The sequence below is a fragment of the Caretta caretta genome, chromosome 8, assembly GCF_965140235.1.
Source record: "Caretta caretta isolate rCarCar2 chromosome 8, rCarCar1.hap1, whole genome shotgun sequence".
Classification (NCBI taxonomy): domain Eukaryota; kingdom Metazoa; phylum Chordata; order Testudines; family Cheloniidae; genus Caretta; species Caretta caretta.
The window spans coordinates 46,716,215-46,732,138 of NC_134213.1; the positions used below are offsets into that span (position 1 = coordinate 46,716,215).

The 15,924-nt window shown below is 41.6% G+C and overlaps 1 protein-coding gene across 18 annotated transcripts in view; it reads right to left on the bottom strand.

Annotated features, from left to right (window-relative positions):
• Positions 1 to 15,924, bottom strand: part of PRRC2C (proline rich coiled-coil 2C) — a 117,282-nt gene that overhangs the window by 68,694 nt on the left and 32,664 nt on the right. For 14 of the 18 annotated variants that reach the window (XM_048862309.2, XM_048862319.2, XM_048862318.2 and 11 more), the window contains exons 11-19: positions 15,182 to 15,262; positions 13,063 to 13,690; positions 10,937 to 11,109; positions 9,917 to 10,160; positions 7,475 to 7,688; positions 3,782 to 6,106; positions 2,123 to 2,331; positions 1,198 to 1,352; positions 292 to 637 (exon numbers count right to left, since the gene is read on the bottom strand). In XM_048862309.2, the coding sequence (XP_048718266.2) occupies positions 292 to 637; positions 1,198 to 1,352; positions 2,123 to 2,331; positions 3,782 to 6,106; positions 7,475 to 7,688; positions 9,917 to 10,160; positions 10,937 to 11,109; positions 13,063 to 13,690; positions 15,182 to 15,262 (4,375 nt within the window). The remainder of the gene's footprint in view (positions 1 to 291; positions 638 to 1,197; positions 1,353 to 2,122; positions 2,332 to 3,781; positions 6,107 to 7,474; positions 7,689 to 9,916; positions 10,161 to 10,936; positions 11,110 to 13,062; positions 13,691 to 15,181; positions 15,263 to 15,924) is intronic. The other 4 variants (XM_048862320.2, XM_048862324.2, XM_048862323.2 and 1 more) reach the window with 1 other exon arrangement.

Here is a 15,924-nt window from a genome sequence, read left to right on the forward strand (position 1 = left end):
GAAGTCCAGGTTTGAGACCAATGGCAGTTGCTTATATACTGGGGATATAGAATGTGGCGACAGCAGCAAAGAAGAGCTCTCTCATCTCAGGGAACCTGGGAGACTATGGCTCAGCAGTCTTGCAGAACATTTCATAGCAGCATATTCTCTGTGCCATATGAGAACTATACCGGCAGGCCAGGATGTTTGAGACCTCCAGAAAAATCTCTCACCAACCCAAACGCTCCAACCACAATGTTTCTCTTCTATCCCTCCCAGGCGCAAAAAAAAAGGTAAAAAAATACCACTTACATTTCTTGGAGATGTCGTTAACAGTTGTTGATGCCACCTTATTTTCCCATAATTCAGTCCCTAGAGCAGGATGGGACTGTGCATTCTGCAGAGCTTTGCCTGTTGCTGTATATTCTGTGCTGCTTGTTCCTCCTGCTGTCTGGGTTTGAGGCTGAACTGAAGCCTGTGGCTGGCTTGGAGCCTGGGGTGCACTCGGGGGCTGTACCTGAGCTTGTGCCTGAGCTTGTACCTGCTGTGCTGCCGCCGCTGCTGCCGCCGCCTGCTGTTGCTGCTTTTTTGCAAACCTGGGAGGAAGCTTGGAATTCTGACCTCTTCCTTTTTCACCTGAACTCTTTTTGGTCCAAACCTAAGAGTAAAGTTGACATTACGGAAAGGTAAGCCCTTTAGAAAGTCTGTATTTTTCTGTCAGTTGCAGAGTACAGGAGAAGGACAAAGCAGGAATATTGAACGTTTTTTCAGACTTTTTTCCCCTAATGTACTTACTTTTACCATTTGAATAATGAAAAAGTTAACACATTCCATGTTTTTGGCCAAGAAATTTTCATATAGAATTGTGACACAAAGGCAATAGCATAACAAAACCCACAGTGTAAGCCCAAAAGCAAGCTTTCAAGTTAGTTACAGTAGCCAACATTTTAATTTTGAAATACACAAATTACAGCAGCAGTGGGTATTGAAGGAGTAAGAGGGACAAGAGGAGAAACATAAGGGGAGGCAATATGACCTGCATAACTTAGGCCAAACAATTTCAATAAACAATTAACTAGAATACTGCAATTTGACTGGTAAAAACAGCTGTTTGGAAACAGATTTTGCACCGTTGCATAGTCCTTTACAAAAAAAATTTGCAAAAAGTGTGTAACTGCTTGTAACAGGTGCAAAGGATGACGTTCTTTATCAACAAACCTGCACTGTTTGTTCCTCCTTCTTTCTGCGTTCCTCATCTTGCAAACGTTTTTGTTGTTTCTTTGACACCACTTCAGTAAAGCCATCATCATTCAAGTTAGACGGAAAGTCTTCAATTACTGTCACTTCAGGGTGGTCATCGATGATCACAACACCTGTAGATGAACCAAAGATGTACATTTTTTCTTCCATTTCAACAATTTCAGACACAATATTCAGAATTTTGGAATAAAAGCAAATTCCACTAGCGCTGCATAGCTTCATACAGTTGCAGCCAAAGACGACCATCCTAGTTCAAGTTCCCTCATGCAGACCATCCTTTTGCTGGTGGACTTCAAGAAAAAGGATTTAATATAAAAGCCTTCAATTAATGGCTCTTCAAAAAGACACCATACTTTGTACAAAAAAGTTCCATAAAACCAAGAGCTAAAGAAAAACAGTTTGAGTAGTTTAAATAGAAAAAATAATACATTCTGAACACTAACTGCAAACCGGTTGGCGTTATTTATTGAGTTTACAACAGTAACATCCTCTCCCATTTTCCACGTGCAAAGAGATACAAAATACCTGATGCCAACATCGGGTGTGGAATGATTGAATGACAGCTTGAAAAAAGTTACAGGAATGAGATTGTACAAAAGAAGTGTCCTTAAAATGGATAACTATTTTTTATATATATATTATATACACACACACACATATATATAAAATTGTATTACTCATTTTTAAAAGGGACACATGCCACAGGACTCATTCATTGCTGCAAAGGGGGCAGCGTCTGAATACTGGGATATAAACAGCCTTTAAAAAATATGCACCAACTTTTCTTCTTTCCACAGTTCCCAAATATATCCAATTCCAGAAGGAGGAATGCTAATGTATTAATAGGTTTTTTTGGTTACCACAAGTTTCCATCAACACATACTTGCATAGTTGTTGAGGTCAAATTGGGATAGAGCATCCACCTTCTCCTTGGGTTTCTTTGGACCTGGTTTGGGCTCATCCCTCTTTTTGGCACTGGCATCCTTGGAGGTCTTTTGCATTGCAGCACTACCACCACCTTCTTCTTGATGCAAGGAATTACTGATGGTGGGATCTATAGCAGTCATGCTTCCTGTTTGGTCTTCAAATGGCCTACATCAGACAAAATTATAGACAGAACTAACCACCATCCCCAGAGTACCCTCAGAAACAGCAAAACAACATCCGCATGCAGATCACATTACCGCGTTAGAAGTGTCTACTGTGCATCATCATTAGCTGCCTGAGATGTGTGGCTACTGCTTTATTAGTTCTCCATTGAGGCTGCACCTATCTGCGATGCTTACAGATTTGGATCACAGACCAGTCAAAAAATCAACAAGCACAGTAGACACTTTAGTCATATAGGTGTAAGCATCACTAATGGGCGTAGCCTCAATGGGGAACTAATAAAGCAGTAGCCATACATCTTATCTAGCTAATGAATGATGCACAGTAGACGCTTTAACCATATAGAGAAGGTGCAACATTTTCATTTCAACTGCCATTCTTTCACTACACTGAATAAGTGAATGACCCATATTCACTCCAAATGTGAAGCTAAAGCCTTCACTGAAAAAGTTGCTGTGTAACACACCATAGAAATTTTTAGACTTTGCAATATATGCTCCATATTTAATTTGGTTTGGTATACCTGCACCATGGACTTATTGATATATTAGTAACAACTACTGCAGCCAGTTGCAGGCCAGTGGAAAAACTGCAGAATTCTGCCTTTTTGTTGTCGAACACTAGAAATATTTTAAGTATTACATAAAAACTTTTTCAAAGTTTTATAATGGAAGGACCAACTGCTTAGAATATTCAGCAAAAGTTTTCAAGAGAGGACACTGCTAAAGTAGCCAAGTCTTCAATGTGGAGTTCAGCAGCCCACTCCATAGCACTCCCTAACCTGGTGCAGAAGATGCTGTCAAACCATCATGCAATTGCTACAAGGCATGAGAAACCAATCCCAGAGATGAAAGGCAGGCTTCAATTTGATTCAGCATGTAGATGTAAGCATAACAAATTCATTTCTAATACTGAGCAACATGCCCAAGTGGAGCTAAGAAACTCTCCTTAACGGGAAAGTACATGCTTCATTTAGTTAACTGATTTTCTACTAGAAATGGACATGGGGGCCCTGAAGGGATAAATACAGTGAAAGGATTAAAGCAATAGACTGTAGAGTTGTGATTTAAATCAACTGGATCATGTTTAATGCTAAATTTCATGGGGATGAATGTAGTTTACACCTCTGACAACAGAGTTGGCATTTTTCTGCCAGACAGTTTTAACATGGTACAGTGACACTGGAAAGCTCTGTACTTTTCCCCCTCTACTCTCACAGGCTCGAAGTGATTCAGATGAAAACTACTTTTCTGTACAAAAGGCCAGCATTGTGGAGCTGTCTGACACTATCCTCCACTGACCAGGGTTATGAACCTTACAGATTATGAATGGCTATGCAATCCTCAACAGGAAATTAGTGAGTGTTAGAGCCTTTTGTGTTTATACAGTAACTACACAGTGTGGGTGCTACTGGAAACAAATAGATACTTACCCTCGTTTACCACTTCTTAATGGAGGACCACTCCGCCTTTCACTCCTAGGCCCTGAGAAATTCCTTCCAGCCTTTGGTGGCCCATTGTTGCCACGGCGATTCTGGCGATCTATTCCAGGCCGCTGACTAGAGAAACTTCGCTTAGATATTTCTCTTTTTGGAGCTACGGCATTTTCTCCTGCTTTGGCAGCTACCTGTGTGGTCACATCTGCCATTTTCTTTTCATCCCTCTCTCGCCTCTCATTGAAGTCACTACTTTCTGAGGCAGTTTCCCATTCTTCATTTGCCTGGTCTGAAGAATTTTGATTGGACAAGTCTGGTGTCTTACTCCCTGAAATATCCAAAGCAGTGCTGGATGCTTCATTAACTGCATTAACAACTGTAGCACTTGTCGATGAGCTAGCTGCGGCTTCATTTATTTTTGATGCAGCTTCCCTTTCTTTTAGGCGTCTAAAGCGTGGTGGTTTATCTTGCCTTGGTGGTCGTGCAGGCCTTTGCCTTCGAGGCCTCTCTCTAGTTGGATCAAACTTCCTCTCAAATTTTGGAGGTCTCTTATCCATGGGCACAGGACAATAGTGTTCATGTCTTCTTGGTGGCTCCTCCTCTTCTGGTTTAATGGTCTCTGTTTGCCTTGGATTCCACTGACTCTCTCTGTAGCCTGGCCTCCTTAATGTAGATGGTCTTGGTGGGCGCCCACCTGGATCCCTACCACCACGTCTGTACATTCCCCCTCTGCCACGTCTTGAAGGTTCTCCTTTAGGAAGGAATCCTGGTTTTGGTTTATCCTCCTCCTCCCTGATGTAAGTTTTCTCCAGGGATCTATTGTCGACTCTGACATTGTTTTCAGGTTTGAAAGACAGCAGAGGCTTTGAAGGTTTCTTGCCATCAGCCTTCTCCTCTCTCTTTGGGTGTTTACCTTTGCTTAAACTGTCTTTGTCTGAAAGAAGAGTATCACTAGCACTTTCATGAACTTCGCTGTCAGAATCAGTTTCTGAGCCTCGCTGTCTTCGCCGTTTGGGGACTATTTCAAAATCAGAACTCTCACTACGAGTTTCGCTTTCTTCTCTCTGCCTAAGAGGCCCCAAAGGCACATGGTCTGCCCTAAGCTTAGTGTCTCTATAATGTGGATAGTCTCTATTATGGCCTCTACCTCCCCGGCCTCGTCCTCCATAAGACCCTCTGTAGCTGCGACCCCTAGAGTAATACTCTCCACGGCCTCTGCCCCTATATCCCTGATCTGGGAACCAGTCTCTATCCCGAGCCTCTTTCCAGTACGTTCTGGGTGGTAAACCAGGTTCTCTCTTTACTGGCCTGGTTTCTAGGCGAGGTTTCTCAACAATATGTTCTTTGCCAGCAGCTCTCTCTGGTTGTTTTTCTTCCTTAATTGCGTTAACAGGTTGCTGAACAGGTGGTGGCTGGACTGCAGGTGATGGCTGCTGAACAGTAGGTTGCTGAACAGGTGAAGGCTGCTGGACCACAGGTGAAGGCTGCTGGACAGCAGATTTAATGGCAGAGTCCAGCTGATGGCTATCTGTACTTTCTGAAATCGGAGCCGTATCTTGTGGTATCTTTTTAGCTAAAGAAGCAATGTCTGGAGTGGACTTTTCTGGCTCTGACTGGGGAGGTGACAGTTGTGCCTGATCCTTCTTTTCTGTCTTTTCAGACTTGCCAGCTTTTTCATTAGCTAGTTTTTCTCCTTCTTTTTCCTTCCTCTGCTCACGTTCTTCCCTCTGCTCACGCTCTTCTTTCATATCTCGAAGAACAGGTTTTTTAATAGGGCCAGATCTTCTTACTGGTCTATCGCTACCTTCTTCTCTTCTGCCGTAGCCTGGCCTGGGACCCCATCTGGTTTCAGATTTAGGCTTGAAAGGTTTTTCAGATTTTGGACCTTCTGATGTTCTATTACTCATGAAACCTTCTTTTTTTGGCTTAATCTCTGGTCTTTCTATAGTCTCAGCATACCTACTACTTACTTTAGGGACATTTGGTGTTGTCTCATTCTTTTGCTCTTCTGATTTTAGAGAATGACTTGAACCATGGGAAATGCTTCTCTTCAAAGCAGAATGACTCTCTCCTACGGGTACCAGCTCTTCCTGAGGGCTGTGTGCAACATTCTCATCAGCTACTTCAAAGCCAACTGCTGGATTAGGCATGTCAGTTTGGAGAGGTCGTACGTCTTCCAAAGACCTGCTTGGGAATTTTTGTACATCCACCTCGCCTGGCTCTCTAAAAAAGTCTGTCTTTTGATGAGAATCCAACTGGTTGTGTTCTACAGGGTAAGCAGCAGTAACAGCAATTTGTTCTTCTTCCAAATGTGCTTCAGGCCTAAGTGAAGAAGCAATTAAACAGGTTTTTAATGGAACAAAGTTTAATTTAACCATATTTATAACTGGATTCTCTAACATCCCTGTAACATGTTAAAGGACTTTTGCCTCATCTACGGAAGTTTTAAGAGGAGGAACAAGGTATCTGTCATGGTGTGAGAGGATTCCGATTGGTATGTGCGCGCGCATTCTGGTAACTAGAAATTCTGGAACTCATGACAGTTAAAAGGGGTGTATGCGACATGCACACAGCCCCCTTTTAACTGCCGTGAGTTCCAGAATTTCTAGTTCCCAGAATTAGGAACCTCAAATAAGCATTTAGCATTAGGAATCTAGTATTGTTAACAGTTAAGTCAAAACTTTGAATGAGCCAGCGTATCAGTGAATTAACATCACAAATACAACATCAGTTCAAAGTAAGTAAAAGTTAATTACTGGGGTCACATTTAAGAAAGTGTCAACAGAAGCTCAGAGGCTGACTGTGAATAAGGATCAAAATAACTGCCTGACCAAGTTTTATTTTCATAGTTAGCTGATTTATCAGTGTGAAGGGGACTAGAGCTCTTCAACGTGGAGACCACATGCAGGATTTCCCGCCTGATTCCTGAAACAAGGGAATATATCACCGTTCCCACCACTTGTACCTGCAAACACCCACTAATAACTAAACCAATCTCCATTTATTAAGGATTAGGATGAGACGTTCATAGGACCAGATTACTTCACATCTGCCTACTATGGGGTTCTTGGGATACTGTCAGAGACAGGATACTAGATTAGATGGCTCAAACCTGTTGTCCAATATAGAATTCCAATGCACACACAATTGTTCAGTCACAGAACCTTTGAGCTAGTTTGAGCCGTGTTAGTCTGTATTCGCAAAAAGAAAAGGAGTACTTGTGGCACCTTAGAGACTAACCAATTTATTTGAGCATAAGCTTTCGTGAGCTACAGCTCACTTCATCGGATGCATCCGATGAAGTGAGCTGTAGCTCACGAAAGCTTATGCTCAAATAAATTGGTTAGCATCCGATGAAGTGAGCTGTAGCTCACGAAAGCTTATGCTCAAATAAATTGGTTAGTCTCTAAGGTGCCACAAGTCCTCCTTTTCTTTTTGAGCTAGTTATGGACTCTTCCTTGCATCTTCCTTAAAACCATACCTGTCAGCCAGATGCCATAAAGCATAGCTGATTAAATTTAAACAACTCACATGTCCCTAAGTCATCCATACCTATCCACTTGGTAACAATTGATCATGAACACTGACTAATTCACAGTTGCAAGTATGGCCTACATATCTAAACAAACATAGGAGGAGTCTGGTGGATGTGAGCGGCATGTGGAAATACAGAAATCAGGCAGGACTCACCTCAAATCCTCAGTCTCTTCTAGCACTTTAGGAGGAGTCCTAGCCTGTTGAGGTTCTGCATGGGGATAAGGATCTGAACCCCACATCATGCGGGGCTCTGACAGTGGTACAGTATGTTCTCTTGCTGATCGAGCAATATGTTCGAATGAATCTGAACCAGTTCCTGACCCTTCCATCTGGTCTCTTCTCATTAATGGTTTGGGAGGCATAATTCCTGTGATCAAGAGATTCAAGTTAAAGAGTTAAAATTAACAGCTCAAAATACATTGATTACTGTGACATACGGCCAGAAACGGTTACACAAAACTAGCAGACTGACTGACCAGAGTCAACCTTCAGAGACATATTAGTAGATAATGTTCGTGTTGTGTGTGTTTACATATACAGTTAGAGGTTGACAATGTAACCAAACAGTTCCTGTCTATCACTGTATCCTGTTAATTCAGAGATCAAAAGGAAATATTAACATTTAAATCAATTGTGAATGTAATGATATCAGTCTTAATTTCTCTTTGAAGTATATAACAGACTACATATAAATGGCAGGAGATAGGCAATTGCCTTATGTTAATCCATGGAGCTAATCACTGGTGATGCTTAGGAAATAGGAGGTTACTTCAAAAGACACTATTCTTCACACAAGGAACACCTGCTGTCAAGAGGCTGACAATAGCCTGCAAGGGGTCTACAAACTCTTGGGCCCTGATCCTTTTAATCTTAGATCTGCTTAAGCTTCATCGGGGGAAGTTTGAGTTGCAAGACTGAGGTCTCCAGTCCCATCTGGATCACCTTTATATTGGATATTTGGGCACTGGCCTATAAACCTGATGAACTGATTCTGGGAAGGACTCTTTCCAACTCTAAAACTCACCATCTCTACTACAAAACTGAGGAAAGAACTCCATTCAAGTCTGTATGTATAATAATCTTTTAACCAATACTCTCTCTTCCTTCTTAATAAATCTTAGTTTAGTTAATAAGAATTGGCTGTAAGCATGTATTTGGGTAAGATCTGAAATACATGTTAACCTGGTGGGTAACGTGTCCAATCCTTCGGGATTGGTAGAACTATTTTAATATGATGAATAAGATTTTCAGTATCCTCATCATATTTGACTTGGCTGCCTGGAAGCCCAAGACTGGACTGCTTTAAGGGAACGGTGTTTTGGCTTCAGGGTAACCAGTAAGGTATTGCAGCAGCTGTTTTGTTGCTGGCTTGGTGAATCTGAGTATTAGAATAACCACAAGTTTTGGGGATGGTCTGCCTCATTCCTTGCAGTTTGCCCTAAATGAGCAATCTCAGCATGGCAACCCTGGAACCCCGGTCACAATTATATAAAAGACAGGATTTGAAGAATTTAAAACTCTGGCTAAGCTGAAATAAATCAGCAGGATGATGAGCAGAGAACTCTTATACAGATGTCCCCTCTGACACTTCCCCATCAAGTACAGGGGCTGCAGGAGCCACTCCCACCATACAGAGCCTTCTGCTCATGTTTTTGCTGCCACTATTGGGCCTCCTGTCCTAGACATCCTCAACAGCAGCATCCGATAGCCTCTCCACTATTCCACAACAGCAGCAGCATACAGTAATCTGTTATTTAGGTTTGGAAAGTGTAAGGGCTAGAGTTTCACTTAAAGCTTTGGTTCTGCAGAAATTGATGGGACTTGCCCAGGATACACTCCTGATCACCTTGGGCAAGAGGATTTTTCAAGCCTTGAATATCAAGTAATTAAGAGGGAAAGAATATTCTTGTTACATTACTTAGAACAGATATTTCTACCTTTGTTTTGCTTCCCCAAATTCTCACCCACCCTGTGAACGTCACCCCACTATCCCTTCTCTTTTCACATTCCAGCTAGCTGGAGAGTCCCCTTTATCAGACATTTGTTATCTTTAAATGCTGGCTTCAACAGGGATGCAAATGGAAATCCTGGAGATTAAAAGCATGTTCTGTACTGAGATAATAGGCTGAAAATTTTGAAATTATTGCTGCAATGTTTCATAGGTGCTAATATTTGATTGCTAGCATGTGAAAACGATGTATCCTAGCACTGTACGCTATTCTGAAAAGTCAACCTGCATTACTCACATTTTCCACAGATTCCACAAACTTGGGTCAAACACGAGATGGGTGGGCAATGGTGGTGAGGCTTATAGCGAAGCTTTTAACACAAACATAACCAGTCACTACCACATCACTGTAATACAGTACCAAACTGTGGTTTCATTTTATAATCATGTATGGGAATGCAGTAAGTATAGTGTACCATTTTTCTAATGAGATTGCCTTATCTGATATTTACGCATAAAGAGAATTTAGTACTTATGTACTAGCTTGATGTTTCCAGTCAGTGGACAAACAGTGGCTTAGGGAAAGAATCTTTTACTGTTCAAAAATACTGCGAGAATGTTCACTGGGAATGCAGGCTGGGTTTTACCTGGATGCATAGGAGGCATATCCATAGTAGGCCTTCCTGACATCATTCGTGGGTCCATGTAAGGCTGCATCATAAGCCACCGTGGATCAAAGCCCATAGAAGCTAAATGCTGAGGATGTGGTTGCATCGGCTGGTAAAGGGGTCTATGCTGGGGAGGAGGGACAGGACCACTGGAAGGTTGTGATGGAGCAGACTGTGGAAGCACCCCTTGCTGCTGCTGCCACTGTTGCTGTTTCATCTGTTCCTACAACATTACAGATATGCAACATTAAAAGAAGGCTCATTCATAATATTAAGTGACTTGCATGCCATTCAAATAAACTAGCGATAAGAGCCAGTTATCTCCATAAAAGGATTAGAATTAGAACTAACTAATTAGAATTAGTTACCTTAAGAACAAGGCACAATAATCCAGAATGTGTCAAATGCATGGGGATAAACTGGCGTAAAAAGATTAAGGGGGGAAAACAGGAAATAGAACAAATGAAACTGAACCCCCACCCGCCCCCAAAATTAGCTTCAAAGGCTGCATGGCTTTCACTGAGAAGCAGGGCAGGGCAATCTGTACTGTAAAACATACATTTTGCAGAGTAACTTTCAGTCAGGTTATTTTATAGATTTAATACTCAAAAGGTATCAACATGTATGAATCCTTTAGGAAATACTGATTAACATCACATTCTACAACCTCAACATTCTGCAAATACAGATCAATGGTCTACACAGAAACTGGTGTAAAAAATCCTGCTACATTTTAACAACGCTTTTATTTTTGGCTCAATTGGACACCTTGCCATCACAGAAAAAGGCAAATAAATTGCCTCTCTAGAAGTATCCCTGCCAGTACTGCAGACAACAATACAAGACTGAAAACATTCTAGTATCTTTATGAAAGATATCACCCAGTAATGAGTTTCATCTCCAGTGTGAGAATTAGGAGTCCCAAAATCAGACCTGTATTCCATTACTCAGAAGTAAATAAGCCCTTCATCCTCTGATGCCAACAGATTGGTTGCTTACCTGTTGCCTCTGAAATCTTGGTGGCAGCGACTTCTGAAACTGTTTAGAGTAGCCTGAGGAAACAGCAGGTCGAGGCTGAGACCCTGAATCTGGCTCACTTTCATGAGCCACCTGGGAACTCTCTTTTTCATTCCGACCACTGTCTTGTCTGGTAAAAATTGGCTGTCCCTCTGCTATAAAAATATTGAAAATTAGTTTACACCTACCACATGTATTATAGGTCATAAGCTAGTCTTCACTTTCACATGAATCTATCAGATAGTCAGTGTATCCTAACTTTAAAAAGACATGGCTTTCTAAAACGAAAGCACCCTGGATACTTATCAATTTATTATTTTAGTGCTCTGCTAGGCTAATTCTATTAATGGAAAAACAAAAAGGTTACGGGCTGAAATGAAAATTAGTTGCTGGAGACCATAGATCAACAGCTATTAATTCATCTCACATATGGAGTATATTCTACTGTTTACTTAAGTAAACTGTGTGGCTAACCACATTGCTGTTTATGTTGTAAAATGAATATATATAGGATTGCTATGCAGCCAAGTTTATGCTGATGTACAACTCAAGTTCTGAATTGCCTGACTTATTTTGATTGTGCAACCTATAGGCTGATTTACAATAATTTTGCACTTTTGAAAAAAAGAAATTTGCCTGTGCTTAGTAAGAACTGGTATGTAAACAGTCCCAATTTTGGTCTTCAGCACCTAATAAATGGTGGAAACTAGTGGATGCTCTCAGCACCTGAGGGTGTGGGAGGATTAAGACAAAGAATAGAATTAGGTGCTTAAACTCACAATTTACTACAAGTAATGGATGAAGTTTAAATGTTCCCTTGTAGCGGATTGGGGGGGGGGGGGGGCGCGAAGGGGGAGGAAAGGGGTTACTGTTCTGCAAGGCTGGATTAACAGAATACAGTACAGACCCGTTTACACACAGATGTCGGGAGTCAAGCCATCACGACCACATGTTAATGGACCACGGGTTAAGAGGGCCATGCTGAAATAAGTATCTATGATTCACTTAGAAGAAAAAAACGCTGTTATTTTCTGCTCTTTCTGGCTCGCATTTTCCCTCTCTCTTATGCGTCATTCGCCGCAGATGAACAATTTCGATATTTTCCACATTTTGCTCCTTGGAATGATTCATCCCCGGTTAAATTTCCAAATTTTGTCGCTTGGGCTTGAAAGAATTGGCCCACTTAGCGGCATTCCTTTCAGCCTTTCCTGAGCAAACCACATGTGCATAACTTTGTCTATTGTGGGGTTTGCTGAATAGCGCACACATTTTCGCTTAAGCCTCACGGCAGAACCGAGATTTTGTATAAAGTCGTTCACTTTAGATTCATTTTTTAGCCATCCTCTGAGAGTAGATTCGGCAATCCCAATATCTTTTGAAACTTTGGCCTGGGTTCCTCCACTATTTACTCGATCTATTGCAGCTAGCTATTCTTCTACAGTGTAGGAACGCTGATGCTTTCCCTCTGCCATTATATTAAGCCTATGGTTAAAATTTTCTAATGTAGTATATATATTACATATCTCTCTAGTGTGACAATGACTAAGCGTGCGTGATATGTCTTTACCAATATCGGTAAAGATGTACAACACGTTTCTGCTCCGCACTTTGTTGATTTCTGTATCAGTGAATTAGTGAGCAAATCTGTAGTGCTACATAGAAAGTTCCTGTACCGTGTGTTAACGAGTCTTGCGTGTTAAATAGGTAGCACTGCGAGGCATGGCGCTACTGCGCATTAAGCGGATTAGTGCGTAAACAGGTCTGTACTGTACCAACATCATCAAAACATCTGTTTACTTATACTATGCTGCCTGTATCTTGGCAAGGCTGATTGCTTTTTTCCCTCTCTTTAGTAAGAAGAAAGCTTAGATTTTGCAGAATGCAGCAAAAATTGCAACGTGTGGGTTTCACAATTTTTTCCTGATGAAATACAGCATTCTAACAGGTCTGGGTCCTGAATCAAATAATGAATTGGGATTGCAATGTGCCCATGGCAATGTGTGCTGTATGTGATCTAAGATAACGGTATAAATTAAAACCCTAAATTGTATTAATCCCAGGGGTTCCTTATTTTTAAAAAAGGACAGCCTGTAACAATTCATACAAACCTTTCTCTTCCTTATTACTGCAGTTTTCACTTTCTTCTTGTTTTTCTACTATTACAGGTGCTAGCACTGGTTCTTGAGGCTCAGGCTTCTCAGGCTCTGGTTTCTCTTCTGCTGTTTCTTTCTCCTCCTTCTCTCGCTCTTCCCTCTCCTTCTCCTGTTCCTTTGCTTTCTCCTCCTTCTCTCGCTCTTCCCTCTCCTTCTCTCGTTCCCTCTCCTCTTTCTCTCTTTCCCTTTCCCTCTCCCTCTCCTTCTCTCGCTCTTCCCTCTCCTTCTCTCGTTCCCTCTCCCTCTCTTTCTCCCTTTCCCTCTCCCTCTCTCGTTCCCTCTCCCTCTCCTTCTCCTTCTCTCGTTCCCTCTCCCTCTCCTTCAGAGGGTCTTCCCGGGATGGTTTGGTCACACAGCCAAATTTCTCGTTTAACCGTTTTAGCTTCTCAGCACAAGCTGCTTTTCTTTGTTCTTCCATTCTTCGCTCCTCCTCCTCTCGCCGCTTACGCGCTCGCTCCACTGCCGCTGAAATTTCTGCTTGCTGTCTTCGTCTCTGCTTCCAAATTTCATCTTCATCTGGTACCAGTTTAGGGGGTAAGGGGCCCTGTCTTCCAGGTCCTGCCTGGCGATCTGGAGGTGGGTGCTGTAACATTAATATAAGTAATGCAGTACATATCAAACAAACCTTTAGTATTCAAATCACCTGGCTATATATAACAATATGCAGTAATCTGTATTTGGCTGGCACCTTCAAAACAGAAGAGCCCAACCTGTGAGTTGCTAGCAGGTTTGTGAGGCATAAGGCTGGTCCTAATTTCCTGCTGTAATTCAGGTCTATTGACTGGTGCGCTTGTTTTTTCTGCTTTTAGGGCAGTGGTTCTCAAACTTTTGTACTAGTGACCCCTTTCACATAGCAAATCTCTGAATGTGACCCTCCGTATAAATTAAATACACCTTTAATATATTTAACATTATTATAAATGCTGGAGACAAAGTGGGGCTTAGGGTGGAGGCTGATAGCTCACGACCTCCCATGTAATAATCTTGCAATCCCCCCCCCCGAGAGCTGTGACTGCTACTTGTGAAATCAGGAAGAGCAGGAAGTAATGTTTGAGAATCCCTGAATCCCCATTCACTCCTGCAGCAAGAATGGGAGACCTGGAGCGCTCCCACAACTTCTAGCAGCTGGGCACAGAGGGTGTGGATGAAAAAGATAGGAAAAAAGGAATTTTACCACTGTCAGAAATTGTCTCAAGAACCTCAGGAGTTATTAGATTCTGGGACCCATGATTAGAGAAGAGTTGAGAATTCTTGCCTTAAAAGTTTCAGATGGTACATTTAATTTATTTTGATACCCGCTCTCACAAATTTTGTCTCGTGGCCATTTATTTTAAACAAAAAATGTGGGTGTGTAAACCACAATGGGGTTGTTCCCACTGGGGAAAAAAATTCTAGGCAGAAGCCAGAGAAATTTAAGCCAGCAGGAGCAGACACTGAAGCAACCTCAGCAGGGATTCTTAGACACTGATGCTGCCAGACTGCATTCTAGTTTACATACTGGACATTCTTTTCCCTGTGTTGACCGTTCGCTCTAATCCCTTCATGTCTTTTTTTCCCTCTCAATATCATCACCTCAGCTGCACTCTACTCCTATTTTTAGTCTCCTCTCCTTTCCCTTGGTATTCCATTGAGCTAGTCTCCACATAAAGCTTCACTCACTGAATTAATCTCTCCTCACCCATGTGTAAAAACTAACAATCATGAAACATACAACATTTGCAAGCCACCACTCTGTTCACTCTATTTTTGTGTTATATCCCTTTTTCTGAGCTTTTGTCTTGTCTATTTAAACTAAGATCTTTGGGGCAGGGACTGCTTATTACTTTAACTTTGTAGAGTGTCTTGCAACAATTTTCAATTATTGGCACCTAGAAGCTACTCTAATAGAAATAATAAATTCTGCATCATTCTTGTTAATCATCATACAAAATGCCCATCATCATCTTTTTTCCTTACAGGTGTGGAGCATACAGTCTGTTAATTCTCCCCCTCAAATTCTCTCTGATACAGTTAGGCACTTGACACTGGGAATCAAGATTCTCCAATGTAAATCAGATCTTCTGTCTTCTCATACCTGTTGAGGAATAGATTTTGGATGAAGTGCAGAGCCGCCCCTCTCATGTACAGATGACTGTGTTAGTGTCGGACCCCGCTCCTATTGAACAAAGAAAACAGTGTTGGAGTGACTAGCTTGATGGAATGTATGGTCAACCTTGCAGATCCTCTAAATAGAGACTGGTTTCAGGCTGCATTTAACCATGTCAGCGTGGACCACATGCGTTCTGTGAAGAAGTTTAGATACAAATATAGAAGGGCAACAAAGTAGTTTTCGCTTTTATGTTCAAGGGCTAAGTAACAGTCATATATCCAAGGAGCAAAATTTGGATTTAACAGTGAAAAAAATCTCATATGTTTTCTATAATTCAGATAAAATCTTTCAGGAATTGTCACTTAAGTGCACCCCCCCCACCACCACCTTTTTAAAATTAAATATATTAAGTAAAACTTGGATTAAGTCAGGCTCATTTGATGCACATTTCAGGCCTCCCTGTCTTCACTGTAACAGGTGAAAGGAGGGGAAAAATTACTTTTTCAGTGAAATTATCAGACAAAGCCATAACTTACTTCCCTGAAAAACAAGACTTAAGAGTACATCTCCAGTTGGGACCTGGGCAGAACTTACATTATGCACATGCAGATCTCTCTGTGCTATGGAGTCAGTTAAAAAAAAAAACAACTCAACACTTCAGGGTTTCTACAGTATGTGTGTGTGTGCCCACGACAGGTTGTCTGAGAGGGCTCTATTTAGAAGCAAGC